The sequence below is a fragment of the Durio zibethinus genome, chromosome 1 (assembly GCF_047325235.1).
Source record: "Durio zibethinus cultivar Kanyao isolate XHJ-2024 chromosome 1, ASM4732523v1, whole genome shotgun sequence".
Classification (NCBI taxonomy): domain Eukaryota; kingdom Viridiplantae; phylum Streptophyta; class Magnoliopsida; order Malvales; family Malvaceae; genus Durio; species Durio zibethinus.
The window spans coordinates 33,176,682-33,200,103 of NC_143162.1; the positions used below are offsets into that span (position 1 = coordinate 33,176,682).

At 32.6% G+C, this 23,422-nt stretch overlaps 4 protein-coding genes and 1 long non-coding RNA gene across 6 annotated transcripts; 3 read left to right on the forward strand and 2 right to left on the reverse strand.

The window, feature by feature from the left end:
* The first annotated feature begins 5,215 nt into the window (after window positions 1–5,215).
* Window positions 5,216–9,904, forward strand: LOC111312393 (putative protein phosphatase 2C 9). Of its 2 annotated transcripts, none has more exons than XM_022912604.2 (6): window positions 5,216–5,483; window positions 6,056–6,164; window positions 7,015–7,254; window positions 7,350–7,626; window positions 9,060–9,214; window positions 9,359–9,904. In XM_022912604.2, the coding sequence occupies exons 2-6, from the start codon at window positions 6,132–6,134 to the stop codon at window positions 9,497–9,499; spliced, it is 846 nt and encodes a 281-aa protein (XP_022768339.2). In that variant the 5' UTR covers window positions 5,216–5,483; window positions 6,056–6,131; the 3' UTR covers window positions 9,500–9,904. The 2 variants fall into 2 exon arrangements, with proteins under 2 accessions (XP_022768339.2, XP_022768340.2); XM_022912605.2 differs by having other exon boundaries at window positions 5,388–5,931.
* Window positions 9,905–14,488: 4,584 nt separating this feature from the next.
* LOC111312394 (uncharacterized) lies at window positions 14,489–16,533 on the forward strand. Its single transcript, XM_022912606.2, has 4 exons — window positions 14,489–15,489; window positions 15,651–15,743; window positions 15,855–15,922; window positions 16,019–16,533. The coding sequence occupies exons 1-4, from the start codon at window positions 14,860–14,862 to the stop codon at window positions 16,206–16,208; spliced, it is 981 nt and encodes a 326-aa protein (XP_022768341.2). The 5' UTR covers window positions 14,489–14,859; the 3' UTR covers window positions 16,209–16,533.
* A 438-nt stretch (window positions 16,534–16,971) lies between these two features.
* On the reverse strand, window positions 16,972–19,931 carry LOC111312395 (14-3-3 protein 7-like). Its single transcript, XM_022912607.2, has 7 exons — window positions 19,687–19,931; window positions 18,465–18,771; window positions 18,295–18,382; window positions 18,051–18,160; window positions 17,622–17,770; window positions 17,364–17,398; window positions 16,972–17,179 (listed from the first exon to the last, which is right to left on the reverse strand). Exons 1-7 carry the CDS (start codon window positions 19,751–19,753, stop codon window positions 17,174–17,176), a joined length of 762 nt encoding a protein of 253 aa, XP_022768342.1. The 5' UTR covers window positions 19,754–19,931; the 3' UTR covers window positions 16,972–17,173.
* A 623-nt stretch (window positions 19,932–20,554) lies between these two features.
* On the forward strand, window positions 20,555–23,258 carry LOC111312399 (uncharacterized). The gene is made up of 6 exons (XM_022912610.2): window positions 20,555–20,739; window positions 20,840–21,086; window positions 21,180–21,332; window positions 21,600–21,705; window positions 21,809–21,923; window positions 22,805–23,258. Exons 1-6 carry the CDS (start codon window positions 20,692–20,694, stop codon window positions 22,841–22,843), a joined length of 708 nt encoding a protein of 235 aa, XP_022768345.2. The 5' UTR covers window positions 20,555–20,691; the 3' UTR covers window positions 22,844–23,258.
* Window positions 22,261–23,398, reverse strand: LOC149520555 (uncharacterized). The gene is made up of 3 exons (XR_016345049.1): window positions 23,214–23,398; window positions 22,780–23,143; window positions 22,261–22,672 (listed from the first exon to the last, which is right to left on the reverse strand). It is a non-coding gene; the product is annotated as an uncharacterized LOC149520555 (long non-coding RNA).
* Window positions 23,399–23,422: the final 24 nt, after the last annotated feature.

Genomic DNA, 23,422 nt, shown 5'->3' on the forward strand with positions numbered 1-23,422 from the left:
CATCTCCACGCCAAACATTATGGGATACAAAGATATCTCACTAGAGATTCATCTAATAATGGCAGTGAAAGCTAGGACAAAAGAAATTAAAGACCGGCCTCAACAATAGGGCAGATGGTCCGTAGTCGTTACATATATATCTTTTTAAAGTATAACCAAACACGTACCTTTTGATGTAAATGCTATTTATTATAGACAAATTAAAATGTTTAACTATAATTGATCTCAAAACATATTGTTTACGTGTAAATTTGATTTTATGTTATCTCCGGTTCTCAAAATTGACAATACAAATGCATATGATTAAAAAAAAAAAAAACTCAATGTGTGTATGATTAAAAAATAATAGTTGTCAATAATTGTATAGTCTATTAAAAAAATTGGACCACTAATTTCAAAAATTAAAATTTAGTTTTTAGTTAAGTTTAAGTTTTATTGTATGAGTAGATTTAATGTTTAGTTAGACTATAATTTATTAATTTATTATTTAATTATGTAATTTGATTATGATATAATAATTTATATGAATATAATATTTAATTATAATAATAATTTTAACAAATATATCAAAAACTAAAATAGAAATTATGTAGGTGAACGGAGATTATCAAGAATTGAAATCAAAATCATAAGCATATACGTTTGTATAATTTCCTGGACCTTTTCCCTTCAACAAAAAATGCTTGTTTCGTGTGTCATAATACTAAGAAGCAATATCACAAGAATCAGGGAATGCTAGAACTAGAAATCGTGCCTTTCTCATAGGGCATAAACCATAAAGCCTAGCTAGGGTCCATAATTAAGCAATTTTATGGGTTTCTTTGCAACTAGAAGCATCAAAGGGTACTGGAAAAAAAGTTTAATAAAAAAATTCAAAGCATTGGAATCGATTCCAGGCCACAGTTGTTTAAGTCAACGACCATTTAATTAAACCAAAGAGAGATAACGATCAGTTAAAAGATTCAAATGTTTTTGATAAAAAAGCTCCATGAATATGCCCTAGTTTATGGGGATGAAGCAGCTACGCACCATTGAAACAGACAGCCATGGTGGGTTTAGAAACGTTCATCATTTTAGAGGAAAAAAAAGGTGTTAAGGACTAAAGAATAATGCCACTATTTAATTAATTTGAAAGTGAATCATAGTTTGGGATAATCTAATAAATGAACAAGATGATATGTTCCACTAAGCAATATATTTCATTCACTTCGAGATTTACGCTTTGACAGCGTGCAACTAATTGGTTTTTGACACGTGTCATTTGTAGCCTTTTCAGGCTCTTCTTAATCCCTGTTTGATTGTCCCCAATGACCCCATTTTGTTTTCTCTTCCTCTCTTTTTCACTCCTTTTCAAAGGAAAAAAAAAGTCTTCTTTCTTTCCCCAATTCGTTTGTGACACCTAATTTTGTTGGATGAAGAGGCCGGCGGACCTGGCTTGAGGCTTCTTAGTCAAGGTTTTGTAGACTTGAATTAGCACTCAAAGAAGCAAATTTTCGCGATATTTATCGCATGTGACGGGAGTCCTTTTTTTTTTCCCTTTTTTTCACTTCATAAAAAAGGACAAAAAAGCAAATTAAAAAAATCTGACATATTTTGCTAACAACGATGTGATATATTAATAAAGTATTAAATTTGTAATTTTTGATAATTTTAAATATAAAAAAATCTGCCATATAGCATGTGAAACGTACCAATTCATGTGGAGTAGAATTATTGATCGATATCTTGCTTTATTATATTGGTCCAGGAAACACGTAATTCAATATTATGAGAATAATTATTACCTTAATAAGATTCACAAGCTGATAGACAAGAACCCAAATTGAGATTAAAACAGGTATAAATCATCATGTTTGTGGAATAATTAGGGTCGTTTTCTTTGGTTTACTATTGTTTTTTTAATCGTAAAATCTTCGGATTGGAGCAGAGTCGTCAAACAATACAGAGGCAGAAGTGGACATATATTTACGTTGACAATTCATAGCGAAAGAAGTGATTACCTGATTGGTAGGATTTTTCATTTTTTCTTACACATTCACGTACGCTTGTTATATGTCCCTCTTCTTGTGGCGTTTCTTCTGACGGGATTGGCTGGTCATGTCACGTGTGCTGGTTCTGTAAATGCAAACAATCAGACTTCAGAACCATTGGCCAGCAGCTGTACAGTCATGATTTTGGACCAATTCCCTTTTTTTGGTTGATATTCTAAGGACCAATTCCAGAGACCACTCAGTACGGAAAACGATAAATTTTTGCTTCTTTTATTTATTCCGTTCAAAATTCCCAGTTTGATTGGGTGTATAACAACATTAATAACCTGAAATATTAGATCAATATCATATAATTGCTGCATCAAATGAAAATGACCTGTCAATGTTAGGGGCTGCAATATTTATATTCTGCCCCTGATCTTCTCCTAGCAAAGAATTCCACCCCCCCCCCCCACCTCTGCTCCTTTTGCTGAAATTTTTCCCTCTGAATAATTTAGTTTAATCGCCAATGTAAGTCTTTCAAAAAGATTTAATAATACTTTTTAATTTTTAAATAAACTTTTGCTCACCTTTGTCACATGTTTAAGCGGCTGCTTGTGTCGTGGCCCGGTGACAGGTGATGGCGCAGGGGCAGAGCCTACAAAATGTGAAAAACAGAAGTGGTTGGTGGGATTGAATGGCAGAGGAGACGACACAGGGCAACTTGTCAGCCCATCGACCGTCCATGGGATTTGCCAAGAAAATCTTTCACACTTTCCAGGGAATTGAGTTTGTCAGCTTTGTGCTGCTGTCATCATTATCTAATATTTTTATGTCAAAACAAGTTTGGTGGACCATTGTCAACGTACGCCCCTAACATTAATATATTAATATATAAACACTGAAACATGATCAACTCTTTCCTCGCATACCAAAATTCTGTGATGATTGTCTCTTTAATAATTATACTACTTAAGAACTATAGAGTGCCAACAACCGAGAAACCTTAATTATTAAAAAAATAAATAAATTGTCAGTGATGTTGTGATTTGTTATTTATAAAACATCGAATTTTAGAATAATGATTATATTTTAAATTTTGATAATTTTAAATATATAAAAATATTTTTATTAAATTAATAATTTTAAATTTTATAATTTAATTTAATTAATTCATATAATTAAATTTAAAAATAACATTTAAAAAATCTTGAATTTAAATTTTAGTATTTATAACTTTTTTTAATTTTTAAACTACAAACTTTTTTATAAAAAAATTAATAATTTTAGTTAAGATATTAAAAATATGAAAATTATGTAAGTTGCTAGTTAGTTTAATAGTGAAATTTTTATAATATTTGTAGTAAGAAGTCAGGTCACCTTTTCTAAGGATGGAAGGTTTTTAAGAAGTAAAAGATCCCAGCTCCTCTTTTTTATATTAATTCAACTAAGGCATACGATTACATTTTGACCTACTACTATGCTTGCTATATGAATAAAATTTTAATACTATAGTTTATTCTAATGTCAATATGAGAATATTTTTTAATTAACATCACTTGTTATTTGTTACAATTATAATTAAAGTAAATTATTTTATTTAAAATATTTATAATTAATAAAATGTTTTCTTTTGATACCTTGACAATAAAATATTTTAACTTCACAAAAAATATAAAGAAATTATGACAGGTCTTACCTTTTTGATAATTTTTAATTTTTTTATTATACTCTAAGAAATATGTCACTCATTAATTAAAATTGAATTTAAAAATATATCACTCCATTGATTTAAATTAAATTTAAAAATGATATTTTTTATTATTTAAGAGTTTATTTTTAAACACTAAAAATAAAAATTTTTCCATTTAGAAATGGATTTTTTTTTTGCCAAATACAAATGTAATTAAGGCACTACCATATACATAATAAAGAAGTATTATTATCTGCGTGCTTAATGAACACAGAAGAAAATGGCTAATTACGTTAACCGTCGCCAGTGAAGGGGTTGGTAAGCAGATTTACGCTTTTGGTTAAGTCTTAAGCAAGCTAACTAGCTACGGTCCAAGTCCCAACTCCCATTGAGATATAAAGAAAAAAAAAATCGTTATCCCTGTTGCCAAACAGATATCGAAGTAAGCCTTTCTTGTTTCTTCGTCAGTTATTGAATTTAGAGTGGACGATGAATCGAGTTGAGAAGTATTTTTATTCACTTTGAATTTGGTTTAATTTTTATAATTATAAAATTTGTAATTTAAATTTGATCAAAATTTTTTTTATTTTTTTATATTTGAATTTGATTCGATTCGATATTATATAAATTATATTTGATTCGATTCGAATTTAATAAAATATTATTTTTAAATATAAAATATTATTTTTAAATATAAATATATATTAAAAATTAAAAAAATAATTTTTTATATAATATTATGTCTGATCATATTTACTTAAAATCTAAATCTGATTTTTTTTCAATAATATTTAATTTGATTCGATCCAAAATTTAATTAAAAAAAATTAATCTTATAAGATTGGATCAATTTAAAATCCGTCGATTATCGACTAAACTGTCAACTCTAATTATAAACTTTGATTTGACTCTCAACAGAAAGATAAACATTACCATCCTCTAATTAATTAAAATTTAATATTGTGTTAAGTAATAAATTTTTTTTATAAGGTTCATATTTTAAAATTATGAATTTTTATTTAATTTTTTTGTTATAATTAATTAATTACAAAATTATAATATAAATAATTATGGGTGAAATATTTTCGATGTTAATCCATTTTATTTTTCTACCAAAAGGTTACGATCAAAATGGATCACCTAACTTTTATGAATCCGTTGGAACACACTTTTGGAACTCGCGAATGCTTTTGTTATAAAAATAAATTAATAAAGTTTGATTTGATTGAAATTTTTATTATTTATTTGTTAATATAAAATGAAAGATAAAAAAAGAACAGCAAGAAAGTACCAATCAACCGATGTTCTAAAAATCAATTGAATAAATGTATTATCATCTCATTTTACAAAAGAAGAATCTTTGAACGATCAAAATACTACTAATTTGTATTAATTTGTTTATAATAAATTTTTATTTAAAAGTAGACTTAAATTTAAAACAACTCGAATTTGAATTATTTTAAATTCAACATAAGTAAAATTTAAGATATTTTAATTTATGCTCGCTTAAATTCGCTTGTTATTTTTTAAGAAAAAGACATTTTATATAACTGAATCAAGTATTTCAGAATTAATCCCAAATGCCTCTTAGAAATTAGATTAATCAAACGAATGGTATGAAAAATCTACGAAACTTAAAATATTTACAGCCCAATAACCAGTGAAAAAAGTATATCCCCTATTTACAGCAGGTAAAAGAGGAGGGAAGGAAAAACCGAAAAAAAGAGAGGAAAGAACTTTCAGGCTTGAGACAAAGAAAGTGCAGAACAAGGAAAACAGACTGAAACAGCAAAGTCAACAGGAAAGAAGTCTGCTTTATGGTAGCCTTTTCTTTTTAGTACTAACAATTTCTTTTCATATAATATTATTTTCCTTCAAAGAGACAGAGGAAGGAAGACTTCCAAAAGCGGTTACAAATTATCATATAGCCAAATGCTCGATTCCCTCTCTTCAATCCTTTTCTTTTTAATACAAAAGCAGTAATATTTTTAACCCTTTAGAAAAAGCTTTCAAATGTTCTCCTGTTGAGTCCTCACCCTCTCCCTCTATTTTACTTTTCTTTACCTTTCATTTCTTTATTCAATTGCTTGTGCAAACAAATAAAAGGCCCCTATACCAAGAAGCGGAAGAAGAGCCCCAACAAGCACAAGAAGAAGAAGAAAAAACAGTCAAAGAGAAGCAAAAAAGAGCTCTTTTAGTAGACACCAGCTCCATTCAGCATCAGCAGAAGCAAGGCCGTATTTTGGCCTTTGAATTAATCTTTTTCCTGTGATTCTTTTATACCCAGTTTTTGTTTTTGCTCATTTTTATGGCTTGGAAGACTATAGCTTTTGGGGTTGTGGCTTAAAGGGTTTTTCTTTAATGATCTTTTTGTGGGTTTCTGATGCTGTAGGAAAGGTGACCAGGAACTTGATGCTGAAGAGAAATTAGTCAGTCAAATAATAGGTTTTGCAGAATTTTTATTTTCTATGGGTTGGTTGTGCTGCTTTAGTTCATCTCAGGTAAAATATATATGCAGTACTCTTTTAAGCTTTTCTTAATGTTCCCATGTTTGGGTAAATAAAACTTAATTAACTTTGTGATGAAGCTTGGTATTTTTTTATGGGTTAGTTGTGTGATTAATTTTGAGGTTACGTTACTTGATTTCTGTAGGCATCTTATATGAGCTAATTAGGAGTTATGAATTTGGGTTGCACGAAAAGTTCTAGTGAGATTAGAATTGAATAACTCTTCTGCCTATTGACAGGATTTGATCAATCATATTAGATGTGTGTTGGGGTTACAAGTATTTTGCATAAACACTTCCTAATAATGAGCTCAATGACATTGAGTCATTGATATGTCTTTTGTCAACTGCAATATTACATTGCTTAACCCTTTTCTAGGAGCGGTAGTGTGGAGTAAACGGAAAAGACCGTGCCTAACTTGGTAAACCATTTTAAAGTCTTTATATATATATATACAATCTTGTAGTGCAGTTTAGACTTCAGATAGTAATTCATATGTGCAGCAGTTTATGCAATTACAGTGTGTTTTCATATTCTCTCTCTGCTCAACATTCTGGTTTAAGAAATTCATCATATGATTCAATATATAGATTAATTATGAACTGTCATTACACAGCTTGTCTAGAATGGAAATTTGAATCAACTTTCCATGGTAGAACTGCTTGGAAGGAGTTGCACTCTTGGTTTTTTTTCCCTTTTTGTTGGGTCATCTTTTTCCTAATGTTCTGTTGATGCAGCATGTTTGATGGTTTTGATAACTGGATTGGGTTAAGCTTGCTTTTGGTGCTGTTAAGCCAATGCGAGGTTTACAATGAGACTTATTATTACTATTTTATCCTTTTAGCTTGGAGGTGGGCATTCATCATCTAGTTCTGGTAAGGGGAAAAACCTTCAGGGTACGATAAGGTTTGGTTTCAGCCTAGTAAAAGGGAAAGCTAATCATCCTATGGAGGATTATCATGTCGCTAAGTTCGTGCAGATTCAAGGACATGAGTTAGGGCTTTTCGCTATCTACGATGGTCATCTGGGAAGTAGTGTACCTGCCTACCTACAGAAGCATTTGTTTGCTAATATCCTAAAGGAGGTAGGATGTGCCATATCATTTTTAAAGGGGTAATTACATGTTTTGGTTTATTACTTTCAGCTCAACATATGCTTACATTTTCTCACTTGTTCTAGGAAGAGTTTTGGGTTGACCCCTGCAGAGCAATCTCAAAAGCTTATGAGAAAACGGACCAGGCAATTCTTTCACATAGCTCTGACCTGGGTCGTGGTGGGTCCACTGCTGTAACTGCAATATTGATAAATGGAATAAGGCTATGGGTGGCAAATGTTGGAGATTCACGTGCAGTTCTTTCAAGCGGGGGTCAGGCAAGGCAGATGACTACAGATCATGAACCCAACACTGAACGAGGCAGCATTGAGAACAGAGGAGGATTTGTCTCAAATATGCCAGGTCTTTTGCTGCATCCTATTTTTAGGGGTTCGGTCTATCAGCTCGTAGACGTTTAGTCAAATATGGTCATAATTCATAACTAATGTTTTGGCGAGACATTTGAATGGTCAAATCTGCTGATTATCTTTAAGCAGTTTCACAGCTTCTAATTCTTAATACTTTTGTGTAGTAAGCTCCTAAATGAACTTGTTATCAAAAAACGCTAAAACTTTTACCATATACTCATTTCCAGCTCTGCAGTTCCTAGTAAGTAAATAAATGTCCATGTAGTTTCAATCCCCAATAAGACACCAGCAGTTCATTTAGTTAATCTATCTACCAAGGAAACATCAATTACATTGAATAGGATGTCATGTCATCACCATTGATTAGCTTGTACTTGTCTTCTTTTTTCTTCTCTTTTTTCGGTTAATTTGAATAAAGCCTGGTCTAAATTCTGATGGAGGCAAATGTTTAATAATTGGTTGAATTTATTGATTATTGCCAAGTGTTAGTTAGCTTGTTAAATCAATTAAGATGATAGGCTGTTTTTCTTTTGTTGCTGCGAGCCAATTGTAGGAATAAGTTAGATTAGAATTATTGATTCTTCTTTTCATAACTACATTCTATCCTGTATTTAGCTTCTGCACCTTGTCAATCAAGGGAATATGTAATTTCTTTGAGTTTTTTCTGACCTCATTGGAAACCATAAAGTGTTCACCTTTTTCTTTTTTAACTTTCTCCTCTTTCACGTTTCCATCACCAGTTGAGGTTCTGCATCGTAAGTTCCTCTTCCTTGTTTATAACGATTTAAGGATATCTTATAAGGCATGTCTTTGTGTGGGTTATGAAGTACAAATGCATGAGGCTTAGTAGAGCCATTACAAATGTGGAAACTGTTATCATTTTAGGTTATGATAATGACTCTGTTAGAGTGGTCACTTTACTCTAAAAATCTAGATGATGGGCTTCCTTTGCATTTCTTGATGTAGCCAATTGAAAAGGAAACCGTAAGTAGCCATGATTTTCTATATATTTTATTATTTTGCTTCTTATTTGCTGGCCCTGGAAATACATGCTAAAGATACAACGAAAGAAATCAAGGCCCAAAAAATCAGTTCAGCTAATTCTAATCCATAGAAATTTCCACAATTGAGTGAAACATAAGGCTCTTGCTCTTGTTGGGTGGATTTAAATGCATCATTTTCCTTGTGTGAAAACTTCATTTCTTATATGCAGTTTTCGTTTCTAATATGCTAATATGATGAGAAAAATTAATCAAAATGCATAACACAGAAATTGACAATTTTGTAGCTTTATTGAGTAATAACATCTGGTATCTTTTCTTTGGTAAGTTTTGTATGCTTTGATATCTGTTGTTAGTTGAGAAAAAAAGTTCGTAGGTTGGCTGGTGTTTGTGAGATTGTTAAATTTTCTATTTTGCGTGCTATCAGGAGATGTTCCTAGAGTTAATGGACAACTGGCAGTTTCACGTGCTTTTGGGGACAAGAGCCTTAAATCACATCTGCGATCAGATCCAGACATTCATAACACCAACGTAGATAACAGTACTGAAATTTTAGTCCTTGCGAGTGATGGTCTTTGGAAGGTAAATCATCTTTGTTTGATGTCTACTCTACATGCTGCATCCTTATTATCTACTTATTTCACATGTAAAGAATTGTCTCAGTGATGCATGAGCTGGAAATAGTTCTGTAGGAGTTATTTTTCCTTTCGCCTATGCTTAATCCAGGTGATGACTAATCAAGAGGCTGTTGATATTGCAAGAAGGTTCAAAGACCCACAGAAGGCCGCAAAGCAACTAACTGCTGAAGCAGTTAAAAGAGACAGTAAAGATGACATATCTTGTGTCGTCGTTAGATTTAGGGGATAGAACCATTTAAATCATATTGCTATCCCGGTGCAGTACATAACCGAAATAAGAGTTTGTTTACACAGGATGCCAATTTATGGATTAGAACATGAAAAGGCATACCTGCTTGGGGTAATCCTTGAAGTTCTGCAGAAATCAAGGCTTGCATTTTAATGAAATCAGTCAAAAACAAAATACAGTATTTGCCTCATGTAAATTCGTTTTATCGATTAGGTTCTCATGTTTTGATATTGTTTGATTTCTTTACGAAGGCGATCAGAAATTCAATGTATATTGTTATCACACAATTTATCGAGTCTTGTGTGTAGATGAAGTTGCCCTTTTTGTTGTGACTGGAGGAACTTACATGTTGTGGTTCAATGTAGTTACCGTGAAGGCTTTATATATGTGCCTTTTTTATTTGAAGCTGGTTGTTGACAATCACATGGTCAGTGCATGACCTGGCCTGGATATCAGTTACCAAAAATCTAAAATGCATCCGATGGAAGGATTGCTTCTAGTGATGAAATGAGCTAGAATATTTTATCCAAAAAAAAAAAGACCTAGAAAGAAATCTACTTCTGGGGTGTAATAGATGTACATAATGGCATAAATTTTTTTTTTTATGAAACATAATAATTTCTTCTATTAATGAAACACTTTTAAAATCAGAAAACGTAATCAACTTAGGAAAATGGAAAATAATAACTGCTACTATACGAGCATTTTTATTTCTAGGCCCAAAAGAAAACCAAAGCTCCCATAGGCCAGATTTAGTAATGGGCTTTTATGGGGAGGTTTATGGCAAGATAGCAAAAACGTCAGGAAGCAACCAATGAAATATATATGGACTGAGGTGGGCCCAAAAATGAAGCTGAAGCAACCACAGCTGGTGGATGAATAATCACCCATTAGGGTTTAGTCCTCCATGGTTCACTATAAATATATCTCATTAGAGTAGGGATTTATCCTTACTATTCTTTCTTCTTTGTCCTGTCTGTCCCTTTTTCTGGTTCCTTCTTTTTTGTTAATCTGTATGTTGAAAGTTGTTTTGTTTAGAAATAGATAAGTTGATTCGTAATGAAGGATTGGATTTGGAATTTGCCTCTCCTTTCGGCTGCAAGAGTTTGAGATCTGAGGATCGATTTCTTGACGGCTTTGTTCTGGAGGCATAAACTGATATAACCAACCAAAGAGCCTTGAGGGATTTAAGATTATTTGCATCTTCTTTTGCTTCTCTGGCTCCCCGTTCTTTGGTACATCCTTAAAAATGTCATTCCAAACAAACGTCTCTCTCTTTTTTCTTTTTTTTTTTTTTAAGTATTTGAAGTTAGGAAAATTAACCAAACTTGGGTTTCTATCACCATTGAATGACAGTTTAAGTATATTGTTTGAGGTCTTCTCCAAATTCGTGGACTTTCGTGTGCTTTCAGTGATGGATTGTTGTATAGATTTTGAAGCTTGGCTTATGGAATTTGTATAAAAGTTAAAAATATGATTAATGATGAAGTAATGCAATAAACTGTTACAACTAGGTAATTCAGAGTTGGAAACTATCAGCTATATGACACTTTGTACTGGAAATTCATCCTGCTCCTGGAAAAAGAGATTCTGGGGACCTGGGATGAGATGGTTCCCAGCTCTTTTTTATCAATAAAAATTTGATGGACAATTCTACGAGAATTAACCCAAAAACACTCCTCATCCAAATATTAAGCACATCTAAAATTCAAAATACAAATTAAGCTTTTTCTCATTACACCCCATCTCAATCTTTCGTTTTTTCAATTATACCCTTTGATACCCATTTAATCCTTTCTTCTTCGTTTTCTCCTCTCTTTCAATCTTTCCACTTTAAACACACCCTAAATTCACCTAAAATCATCAATCAAACTCTTAAATTATAAGTTTCTGATTATTCGATCTTTAAAGGTAAATTTTAGTTGATTGTTTTGATGTAGGATGAATATGGATTTGCGATTCTTTTTCGTCAAATTGTACACGAAAATGAATTTTCGTAAAGTTAAAAATATTTACAGATTTAAATTTTGGTAGGCTTTATAAAGCTAACAATTCCACAAGCATCATCAGCTATGAAATGATTATGGAAATTCAAATTTGTTAGCCTTATGTAAGGCTGACTGAAATCTGTTTTCGTAAATTCAAAATTGAAATCAATACCCACTTAAATTATATTCGAATACTAATAAAAATTAGTTGCTCTAAGATAAAAATAATTGTTTTAAAGATTTTTGGTTTGTGATAGAAATATAAGGTTTGCGATACCCAAGAGGAAGGAAAAAAAAAAAAAAAAAAAAGGAGAAGAAGGGAACAAGAAGTGAAAGTAGAAAAAAGATGTATAAGGGTTAAAAACGTAATTTAGTAAATGATAAATAAGTTATTTGTGGAGTTCTAAATACATCTCATTTTTCTTCTAAACACACTCCATTTTTTTAAAAATTTTTTTGTAAGTAAAATTATTCAAATATCCTTTTTATAAGTTTTCAAATATTCATTATTTTTGAAAAATTATAATATTTCTTGAAAATATGTTTTCAAAGGTGGAAAAGTGAAAATTTATAAAAAATTTACAAAAAAAAAATTCATTCAAATATTTAAATATTAGTGTAAAAAAAGTTATTATTAAAAAAAATGATAAATTTTAAAATTAATAAAAAATTACTTTTACTATTTTAATTTTAGAAAAAAAATCTTATTAGATTTTAATTAAATATTTTATCTCTTGATGTTATCAAATGTGATGAAAAAATTATCAAATTTAATCAACGTATAAGAGTTGAAACTCTTTAAAATTATATAAATAATACTATTAAATACAATACAATTTTATCAAAATGCTACAAAATTATTATTGTCATGTCTTAAACCTCGTACGAATTTGAGAACCGATAGGAAGGGTATTGGAAGAATTAGAATTAACTCAAAATTAAAGATTTTCTTAACTAGCATTGTATACTTATGAATAAAGAAACAGTATAAATAATACCATTGAATACTATATAATTTTGTCAAAATCTAATATTTTGATTGGAAAAACCTATCGTAATAAGTAGAAGGAGAGACTTCTTTAACGAGTTCAGTTTAATTAAAATTATTATAAAATTTTAATAATTGATAAAAAATATTTATTAAAAATTATAAATTTTAAATTTGTAAAAAATATATTTTTTATTTTATTTTTAATTTAATTAGGATCTCATAAGATAATTTTTTTTCTCTAAGATGAAAATAGTAAAAGCAATTTTCTATTAATTTTAAATTTTATAAAATTTTATTAATAACTTTTTCATTACACTTATTTATAAATAATTTTAACAAATTTTTTTGAATTTTTAATAAAATTTCAATTTTAATACTCTCGAAAATATATTTTCGAGAAGTTTTATGATTTTTTAAAAATATATTTTTGAGAAGTATTATTTCTTTAAAAAGCATTTTTAAATAAATTTTTAAAAGTTATAAAGTTTGTAAGATGGGTATTTTAATAATTTGACTTATAAAAAATTTTGAAAAAAAAAATGAAGTGAACAAAGAAAAAATGTGTGTGCATTTAAAATTTCTTTAAATTAATTTACTTATGAGTAATTTTGTAGTAAAAGTTTAGGAGTGTATAAAGAATTATTTGGGGTATTTGTAATCACCCAAATTGTAATTCCTTTGTCCAAATTACTATTTTTGATGAAGTGGAATTACAATATTGGTCCATGCAAATTGTATGACAAAAAAAGTTAATATAATGAATAATTTTTAAATTATAGTTAAATATTTAATATAATATCTTATTTTAAAAACTTTTAATGCGATATTTGAATTATGATAATTTTAATGTAATTAACTTTAAATGATAACATACGATAGATAAATAATTTTTTAAATATCACATTAATCAATATATTTATAATTTAAATATTTTATCAAAAAATTTTAAAATATAAGTATAACAATAAAATTTTTTACCATAATTCAATTTGAAGTACCATATAAATAATTTTTAAAATTTAACTATCATATTTAATATTTTATTGTAATTGAAAAAATAATTCGTGATAATTGAAAAAAATAATAAGGAGTGTTATATCTTTCAAGTTTACCAGAGACACATAAGTTTAGCTTCATAACCAAAATATATGCGAAAATCAGGTGGACTTTTAGGATACATATTTCCCATGTTTCTCTTGCAACCAATAAGATCAGAATCAAATCATTGTCCGTCTTGCTCTGTCTGATTCTTCAAAATCAATAGTTTCAGGGTAATCTATATTATATACTCCAACCACGGCCAGAGCAGCAATGGACGTTTTATGAACTCGAACGATTGGATGCATCAAACTTCAAAAATTTACAGACACCCCAGAGTCTTGAGAGGCCTGCAATAAACAGTTCTTTAGCCAATTTTTTTTTTATTTAAACAATTTGCATTCTCTAATTAAAATCCACAATCTAGTGCTGCCCATTTTGAGCTTCAAGGGGCAAATTTAACAAGGAAATCAGTGACATCATGGCATCCACCTACAAGCCTAAAACGTCAAATATAGAGTATAAAAAATTGCAGACTTCACGGTGCGGGCTCAACGACTTTAAGTCTTGTGGAGGGGTTTGCAACACGTTTAACATAGTTATTGGGTTTGGGTTGCGTACCTGTTTTCACTTGTGAGAATTTTGCTATGGACATCAGCTTTATGCATCAAACATTGACACGGATCCAAACTAATCTTCTGGATTTGATTTTTCTACTACTACTACTGATGAAATCCTACTCAAAATGCAAAATACAGAGAAGAAAAAAAAGCAGCTGATCGTAAGGAGGAAATAGGAATTGATTATACTTTAGGGATTAGAAAAGCAAAAAGACAACATAGTGACACAGACCCAGACCCACATGGTCCAGACAACCATGTCTTGCTTCGGAAACTAAATTCCATCTTTCTGAGCCATACGCTATCCTACCCTCCAATCCTTTTCTCTTTCTTTCTCTGGTCTTTTAACTTTGCAGCAGTTAATGGTCAGAAATAAAACCACAACCTCAGCAAAAAAAAAAAAAAAAAATGGAGCGGCTGCTGGAAGAAAATTGACTTCCATCTTGTCGGACATGTTCATATTGCAGCTGCTTTCTCGATGAGTTTTAACAGCTCTCTCAAATCGGACCCAGATCTAAATTAACTCTTCGATTCTTTATTGGCCAAAAAAAAAAAAGGACTCTTCTTTACACCAACAAATACAGTTTTTATTTGTCAAATAGTAATATGGCCCTCTCAAATTACATAAACTAAACCAAAATCCATCACATCAAAGTTAACAAAGAATGATTTCACTCCCTTAAAGAAATTCCTGGTCGATGATTTCATAGTTTTTGAAGATAAATGACAAGGTGTTTCAGCTTAACCGAAGCCAAAAACTGGTGCTACAGATCATCCTTCATCAAATCAGGGCTTCGATCCACCATCACTGATCTCCAAGATGGCACCATCATGCACTGTTGGGTCCCCAAGACCCGCAAAGACTCCAAACCTAACCTCCTCCTTATCCATGGATTCGGTGCCAACGCATTGTGGCAATGGGGTGACACCCTTCGTCAGATGATCCCTTACTTCAACATCTTTATACCTGACCTTCTCTTCTTTGGAGACTCCTACACGACTCGACCTGAACGCTCAGAGTCATTCCAGGCTCAGTGCGTGATGCGAGTTATGGAATCCAACTCGGTGAGGAAACTCAGTCTTGTAGGACTGAGTTATGGTGGGTTTGTTGGGTACAGTTTAGCAGCGCAGTTTAGTGAGGCTGTTGAAAGAGTGGTGATATGTGGCGCTGGAGTTTGCATGGAAGAGAAAGATTTGAAGGAAGGTGTTTTCAGGGTATCTGATTTGGAAGATGCTGCTACGATTTTAGTACCTCAGACGCCTGAGAAGCTTCGGGAACTCACGGTTTTGGCCCTGTTCAAGCCTCCCCCTTTGAGTTTGGTACCTTCTTGTCTGCTTGCAGACTTCATTGACGTAAGTGAACCAACAATTTAGCCACTAGAGAAAGCACAAGTTTCTGATAGATAACCAATTGGGTTTCAACTTGTCAGCTTTTCATTTTGGAATGTCTTCTATTATTATTATTGTTATTATTATTATTTGTGATTGTTTTTGATGTTTGGGCATACGGGCAGGTGATGTGTACCGAGTGTACACAAGAGAAGAAAGAGCTGATCCGAGCTATCCCTAAAGATCGAAACATGTCAAACATTCCCAGAATCTCTCAGGTTTCATCTTTGAAAGAATTTCTTTGTTTTTTCTAAGCCAAATTTTTATCAACCATTTTTCTGCTTTACAAACAAAGTTGCTTCTGCTAATTTTATGATTCTACTATCCAGCCCACGTTGATGTTGTGTGGAGAATATGATCAAATATTTCCATTGGAATTGGGTCACAGATTAAAAAGGTAAATGTCTGCCCTGAAAGCTTTTGGCATAAAATTACTTTGTTTCCTTCTGGCTTTCTGCTGACCGGGGAATTGTTGAAATTTTTAAAAATGTAGGCATCTGGGGGATAATGCTCATCTAGTTGTTATGAAGGACGCGGGACACGCCTTCAACGTAGAGAAGCCCAAGGAGTATTACAGGCATTTGAAATCATTTCTAGTTGATTTGCGGCCTCCTCCAGCGAGTCCACCTCCCAAGAATGAAAACAATAAGTCATCTTGCAATGCAGCAGAAGTACAACCTTGAAAGTGAAGTGCAAGTGCAACAGCAAAGTTTTTATACACATTTCTTTTGCCATTGTAACTTCTGCAGAAAAAATAAGTGAACATCTCATTCCATAGAGAAACACAGAATCTATTGGGCTTTTTCAAAGGGGAGTCCCGTTAGATGCTGCCATTTCTTCGGGGCATCAGGTGCTTTTTTGTATTCTTAGGGGTAACCAATAGTAAAAGTTCCTGCTAAGCTGTTTTCTTTTTCCTTTTTTTTTTGGGTTCTAGCTAAATCATTAAACGGTGGTTTCGCATGCTTAAAAATCATCCTCCATGAATTAATTTCAATCATTATTTCTCAACGTAGGTTATCATTCTGTGACCATTTACAATCAGGTTAATGCCCCTAGAATTACCCAGAGCAATTTCTCACCTTATGCTCTCTCAGCCGACTTTCATCTCTTGTGCAAAGCCAGTGCATCATTGCCAAAATGGATGTTTGAAATTTAACACCGACCCATTTCACGAACTTTGCAAAAGGTTCCAGCACAAAATCAACCATGCTGCTCCACAAATATCTAAGCCCCCTGTTCCTAAAACTTCTCAAAAAATGAATATCAAATTGGACCTTTAAGCTACGGTTACGACCAAATCTATGCACGGGCTGGGAAGCGCAAAGTGCGATTATAAATTGAAGAATGAGCAAAGTGAAAAGCTAATCACACATCAGTTAGCAACAGATGGAAAAACAAGCTAAGACAACAAATAAAATTGAAACACATAAGAAAATAGAGGTCACATGACTATAAAATAACAGATTCAATTATGCTTAAACAGTAGAGAACGCAGGGTAAAAGTTTGAAAACATCTGATGAACAAATTGATAAAAGCCATAGGTTACAAGTCCTGGTACTACTAGTAATAGGAGTTGAAAGCAGGTCACTCTAGCAGCAAGCCCTTTCCAACCTCCACAAGCCCAGTCTTGAATACTCTTCCATTCAATTAACTCTGCAAAGATTGGGAACAATAAAAAAAAAAAAAAGAGTTTCTTTATTGAGAGCGAAAGTAAAGAGTGAGAAACCAATCAAGATTTGCACCACTGTGGACATCTAACATGCCAGAGATAAACAGTCAGCGGTTGGTCAATGATTAGTCCAACTTAAAAATTGTTCAAATTTTGACATTTTCTTACCTCTGCCGGAAGTTCTTCTGCTTTTGATTGCTCACCTGGAATATCAAATAAAAAATTTGCAAAATGGAATGTATCAGTGGCAGTTGACAATAGAAATTGTTAATACCAGAAGGTGATTAGTAGGAAGAGGTTATGCTCCGTGAAACTAACCATCAATATATAATATCCAGTCAGTCAATAAGCAAATCATAGCAATCCAAATGTGCACAAACATATATATTCACATATTAAACGGCATACACACACGCAAAGACTTACCTCCTTCCTCAGGCAGATCCGAGGTCCATAAGGTGAGATTATCCCTGAGAAGCTGCATGATAAGGGTGCTATCCTTGTAGGATTCCTCATTAAGGCTATCAAGCTCTGCGATAGCCTCATCAAATGCTTGTTTAGCCAGATGGCAAGCCCTGCTCAGATATTGCATCACATTAGATAGAAAGTGTAACTTGTACCAATGGCTTTGTGCTTCTTCTATTTATTAAAATAAGTAAACAACAAATAACAGCTATTGAGGAAACTATTTCTGAAATTAGCACTAAACGAAAGGAATGTTAGCATTGTCATCATTCTCCCCAATGAAAAGAAAATTTTCAAAGTGGATTACATGTATGTGTTTGCAAGTGAGAGAGAGAGAGAGAGAGAGAGAGAGAGAGAGAGAGAGAGAGAGAGAGAGAGATGCATCCTAACCTCTCAGGAGAGTTTAATATCTCATAGTAGAAAACAGAGAAGTTCAAGGCCAGGCCAAGTCTAATTGGGTGAGTTGGAGGCAAATCTGAGCTTGCAGTGGAAGTGGCAGCCTACAATATAAATAATAATAAATACTGCTCCAACTTCGTGATATGAAATCAAAATAGGAGAAGAGGGCTGATAAAAGGTAAAAAAGAGAGAAAATAAAAAAAAAGGAAAAAGGGGCGTGGGGGAAGTGTCACACCTCATAAGCCTTAAGCGACTGATCAGCAGCTTCTTTGCGTTCCTCTCCTGCTTTAAATTCTGCCAAATAACGATAATAATCTCCTTTCCTGGTAAAGAAAAGGCAACAAATAAGAATATATCCACAACTAATGCCTATAAGAACAAACAGGCAAGCAAGATATTCCTCACATCTTATAGTAGAAAACTGATGATTCCCCTGATCCAGAAGATGGGATGAGGTGATCATCAATGACAGATAATATATCATTGCAGATCTTTGAAAGCTCTTCTTCAACCCTGTGCCTGTACTCCTTTATCCTCTTCACATTTTGTTCATTACCCTTGGCCTCCTCCTTTTGTTCAATTGAAGACAAAATCCGCCATGATGCCCTTCTTGCTCCAATCACATTCTTATATCCCACAGATACCAGATTCCTCTCCTCCACAGTCAGTTCAACATCCAACTTAGCAACACTCTTCATGGCCTCAACCATCTCTGCAAGAAAAAGATCTTTCATGATTCAGCACAGATTTTAAATGAGGTAAAATTTTCCAACATACTAGTAGACGAGTCCCATGGATGATCACAACTACAATCCAACTATTGTTTCCCTCTGTTTGAATTTTTTTATAGTTGAGGTTACTAGGACTTGAACCCTAATCACTGAAACTAAGAGTCCAACACTATAATCAGACCACGTGGCTGTTTTATATGCTTTTGCTACTTGATTTTTACCATTACTTTTTCATTTATTCAAAAGTTGTTAAAAAGTAAAAGCAAATACAGTAAAAAAAAATAAAAAAACATATTTGATTGAAAATGAGCACTTGCTTTAAACATAACACATTTCTTTTTCTTTTTTGTTTTAATCAGAAACATAAGCATTTCAAACATAAATATTTCACAAGAAAGAAAAATGAAGCATTTCGTTATTCCACCAAGTTCAAACTTTGATTAGTCAAAAATTACTTTTTCTTTCGTATCATATCACACTTTTCCGTTCCTAGGCAAGCTAATCCTGTCTCCTTTACTATCCATCTACTGCTAAAAATTGGGAAAAAAAAAAAAGCTTTAACAAAAGAAAATGAACTGATTTACTTTCACTCCTCGACTTCATCGCATATTTTCAGTATATTATCATCAAATCGGAACTAAATCCTCTTCTACCCTCTATACTTCAGATCATTAAGCTACAAAACCAACTAAAAATGCAAAAAAAAAAACAAAAGAATTATCACAAAAAATTAAAATTAGCAATTAAATAAGAGAAATTAAAGGATAAAAAAATATTCCTTCATGCATTGATAAAAATATATAAATAAATAGAGAGATCCCAAAAAAATGAAGTAGAATCAAAGGGAAAAAATATATCTATATCTCCACAAGAGACTCAAAAAATTAAAAGTTTACCGTCATATCTTTCAGCTTGCTCAGCGAGTCTTGCCAAGTAAACTTGTTGCTCTCTTTCCTTCTCCATCGCTTCTTTCTCTCTTACTTTCTCTCCCTTTTAGTCTTTGGTCTTTAGATTTTTCTGTTTGGGGAAGCTGGGGCAAAGGAAGGTAAACTGCCTTTTGGGAATGCCGTACTTTGTTATCTGACCGTTGGATGTCCTTTGCTGGGAAGGGCCAATCGACGGTCCAAATTGACTTCTCTTTGGGGACTTTCGAGGAAAAAATCGAAATAATAAAAAAAAAACCCTTGGAAAAGTTGAAATGTTTGGTGCGGGTGAGGTGGAATCAGAGGGGTGCATCTGAGATCTTTAACAGAAGTATTGGCCGTTAGATTGAATATCATGATCACATGGGTTTTAGCGATGTTGACTCGGACCAGTACTCATTGTGATCCAATGGAGTCCACACTCATCTTCGACTTTGTCAGGTTCCTTGGATACAGTTAAAATTTACTACTAGTATTTATTTTCCATGTCATTATGGAACATAAATGTAAAAAAAATCTAACTAGTATTTTTTATTTAGTATGTCAATTTATTAATTATTTTTATATATTTAAAAATATGCGATAACATTTTAATGTTATTAATAAAATAACGATTCGATTTAAATCGTGTTTCATTATTAATTTTATTAAATTTCATTAAACCGAATTTAATGTCTAATATTGTTTCAGTTTTGTCGCCATCAAAATGGAAAAAGTTATTGTTATTTTTTAACTTTAATCCTATTTTTGTCCAATTTTATTTTGTGAAAAATACTACTAATTTTAATCGGCAGAGATGCATGACTGTTGCCATCTTCAGCTTTTCCCGCCACAGCATCTTTACTCAATCCCTCAATTTTCTCACCAACCAAACAACAGAAAACTGTTTTAGGGTTTTTTTCTCCAAACCCAACCGAGCATTTCCTCTTTCTTTTCTTCGCAACCAAACAGATCACCATTACCCCTCTGTCGTTCTTGATGGCAAATCCCGGTGAAGACTTCTCTCAATTCGATATATCAAAAGAGGTACTATTTTTTGCTTCAAAAATTTTTTATGATTTTTTTCAAATTTAGTTATTCAATCTGTTAAAAAGTTTGTTCCTTTTTCTTATTTTGTTTTTGGTAGGAAAAAGACAAGCTTGTTGCAGAAGTAATTCGTTACATACTGTTTAAAACACACCAGAATTCAGGATGTCCAATTAAAAGGGAAGAGCTTTCTCAATTAGTCACTAAAAACTATCGTCACCGTTTACTTCCTGCTTACATCATTAACGAGGCTAAAGACAAACTCTCCGCCATTTTTGGTTACGAGTTGAGGGAACTTCAAAGATTACGTCCTTCTTCAACAAATCAAGCCCGATTATCTCAGCAGAGTAACAATTTATTACCACTCTTTGTTTGAATTTTCACAATTCATATTAATATTTGCTCTAACTATAATTTCAATGGTGTATGTTGTTTTTAAGGTGGAGTTGATGCTAAATCCTATGTTATCGTCAGTCAGTTACCAGCTGAGGTGTATAAGAAATATGTTGAGGATGTGAATACATCTCATCTGACTGGTTTTACTTTTGTTGTGATTAGTATTGTGCACCTTGCTGGAGGCAAAATCGCAGAAGGTACATATTATTGATCTATATATGAACTTTAAAATTTAGGGTACTAACTTTTGAAACCAAACTTGCTGTATGTATATGGGAATCTGCCTTTCTTTGTTTTATATATTTGTCAACCTTATGCTTAGTAGGCTGTCCTGTTTTACATCACTCAAGTGAATTTATCTAGCTGAAAGGTGTTATCCCATGTTTACATAGTGTTTTCTTGATTTATGGTGTAAATTTGTTTCCTGTGTTTTTCTTTTTTTCACACACAAACTACCTGTGCAGAAAATCTTTGGCATCATTTGAAGAGAATGGGATTGCATGAAGCTGATGAAAACCATCCAATACTTGGGAATGTGAAGCAGGTAGTGGAGACACTAGTCCAGCAAAGGTTAGGATGTATCTGATAGTTTGCTGTTTATAATGCTTTTTGCTTTCAACAGCCAATTGACTTGGACAGTTTATTAATGGCTATTCCTGTATTCTTCTTGTAGATATCTGCAGAAAGACAAGGTTAGTGGCCCTGAAGGTACTACCTTGTTTTATGAGCTTGCTGAGAGAGCTCTAGATGGACCAGTCGGTGAGAGAATTAAGCAATACATATCACAGGTATTGATGCCAAATACTCTGGCCAGTGTTTATGTCTATATTTACTTATGCATTGCACGTTCTTTATAAATGGTTTTACGCTGCCTTCTTGATCAGGCACTGCTTTTCTGTCTGATAACTTGAGTTTTTTCATGTAAATTTGATTTGGGCAAGTTCCATCGATACAGCTGCTGATGGAGCTTTCCCTTTCCATTGATAATTGTAGCTCTGTTTTGTCATATGTGTTGATTAGAAATGATATATTCAATGTTATATTGTTGTTGCTTCAATGTGCGAGTATTTTCTATTGGAGACTGTACTTTTTGCACAATACAGCTGCAAGAAACACTTTACGTATCAGTAATAATTTGTACTTATGTATGATCATGTTTACATTCATGAAAATGGTACAGATACCGATTGGAAATGATAGATTCAGTTGTTGTTGCTTTTATTTTTGTGGCTATTTTTTCTTTGTTTGGAGCAACTTGCGTGAACACAATACTCTTACTAGAGCTTTTCCGCTTCATTGACGACACGCAAACCTGCATATATTTATGTTTCCCGTCCATGGACCTTCATTTACAGCAAATCCACAATGCCTTTACAGGATAAGTTTTAGGGAAAATATAGCTACCTATCTGTGCACAACATAGGTACCAGTTAATTCCAAAGAATCTGAATCCTGCTGCCGCTTTTCTATCATAGATATTTGTTGACCTTAGTTGTGCTAGAAGAAAGAACAGGGATGCCATGGAGAAGCAAGTGACCTGTAGTGGAACCTTGAACTTTCTATAATGGGTTTTCATGATCATTTGACGTTGCTATGTGTCACTTGCAAACTCAAGTTCATATTATCATTATTGATAGCACTAACCTGTGGGGATGTCTTTTGTTGGCAGATTGTGAAGAAAGAAAGTGCCACCGTGGATGTCTTATAATGGCTTGATGCTAGCTATTACTGAGTAACTGGGGTAGATATTCCGCCTGTTGTTCCATGGCTAACTCATTGTTGACTGAAGCTCAGTTCCTCAATGGATGTTTGTTTTCTCGTGCAAGGTTTAGGAGCCTTTCTAGGTGCTGCAGCTTTTGATGTTGTTTGTGTTCATTGTTAGCCAGGCATACTCCTGTCATTAATGTACCACCAAGAGATAGACAAGGGTTTTTAAGTTGCTAGCTTTATCCTGTAGATGTTGGGATTTGAGGAGATTGGTTTAAGGCAACAGTTCCAACTGCAAATACTGATTCATTTTGGTTACAAATTATCTGTACTACCTTAAGATAACACATGCTTAAGTGGGTAGAACTTACTGTTGGTACCATAATAGGTATATCCCCACAGCAAGATTTTGCGTCGCTTTTAAGCGTTGAAAAGTGAATCTTCACATCTGAGCTATGCAACTGAACAAAATGGTTAATGGGTGGTCCAATGGCAGCCTATTATGGTTTACATCCAAATCTTCAGCTCACTTTCAAGTTCCAAACAACACAGCTCACTTTCAAGTTCCAAACAACCACCC

Bases quoted from the DNA above. Each gene is read 5' to 3' on its own strand.
- LOC111312393 (XM_022912604.2), top strand. From the start codon at position 6,132: ATGGGTTGGTTGTGCTGCTTTAGTTCATCTCAG. The intron at 7,627-9,059 runs GTCTTTTGCTGC...GCGTGCTATCAG, and splicing joins ATTTGTCTCAAATATGCCAG to GAGATGTTCCTAGAGTTAAT. The intron at 9,215-9,358 runs GTAAATCATCTT...TGCTTAATCCAG, and splicing joins CGAGTGATGGTCTTTGGAAG to GTGATGACTAATCAAGAGGC.
- LOC111312394 (XM_022912606.2), top strand. From the start codon at position 14,860: ATGACAAGGTGTTTCAGCTTAACCGAAGCCAAAAACTGGTGCTACAGA. The intron at 15,744-15,854 runs GTTTCATCTTTG...TCTACTATCCAG, and splicing joins ACATTCCCAGAATCTCTCAG to CCCACGTTGATGTTGTGTGG. The intron at 15,923-16,018 runs GTAAATGTCTGC...TTAAAAATGTAG, and splicing joins TTGGGTCACAGATTAAAAAG to GCATCTGGGGGATAATGCTC.
- LOC111312395 (XM_022912607.2), bottom strand. From the start codon at position 19,753: ATGGAGAAGGAAAGAGAGCAACAAGTTTACTTGGCAAGACTCGCTGAG. The intron at 18,161-18,294 runs GTGTGACACTTC...TTTATATTGTAG, and splicing joins AGTCGCTTAAGGCTTATGAG to GCTGCCACTTCCACTGCAAG. The intron at 17,771-18,050 runs GTTAGGATGCAT...ATATCTGAGCAG, and splicing joins ATATTAAACTCTCCTGAGAG to GGCTTGCCATCTGGCTAAAC.
- LOC111312399 (XM_022912610.2), top strand. From the start codon at position 20,692: ATGGCAAATCCCGGTGAAGACTTCTCTCAATTCGATATATCAAAAGAG. The intron at 20,740-20,839 runs GTACTATTTTTT...TGTTTTTGGTAG, and splicing joins AATTCGATATATCAAAAGAG to GAAAAAGACAAGCTTGTTGC. The intron at 21,924-22,804 runs GTATTGATGCCA...TTTTGTTGGCAG, and splicing joins TTAAGCAATACATATCACAG to ATTGTGAAGAAAGAAAGTGC.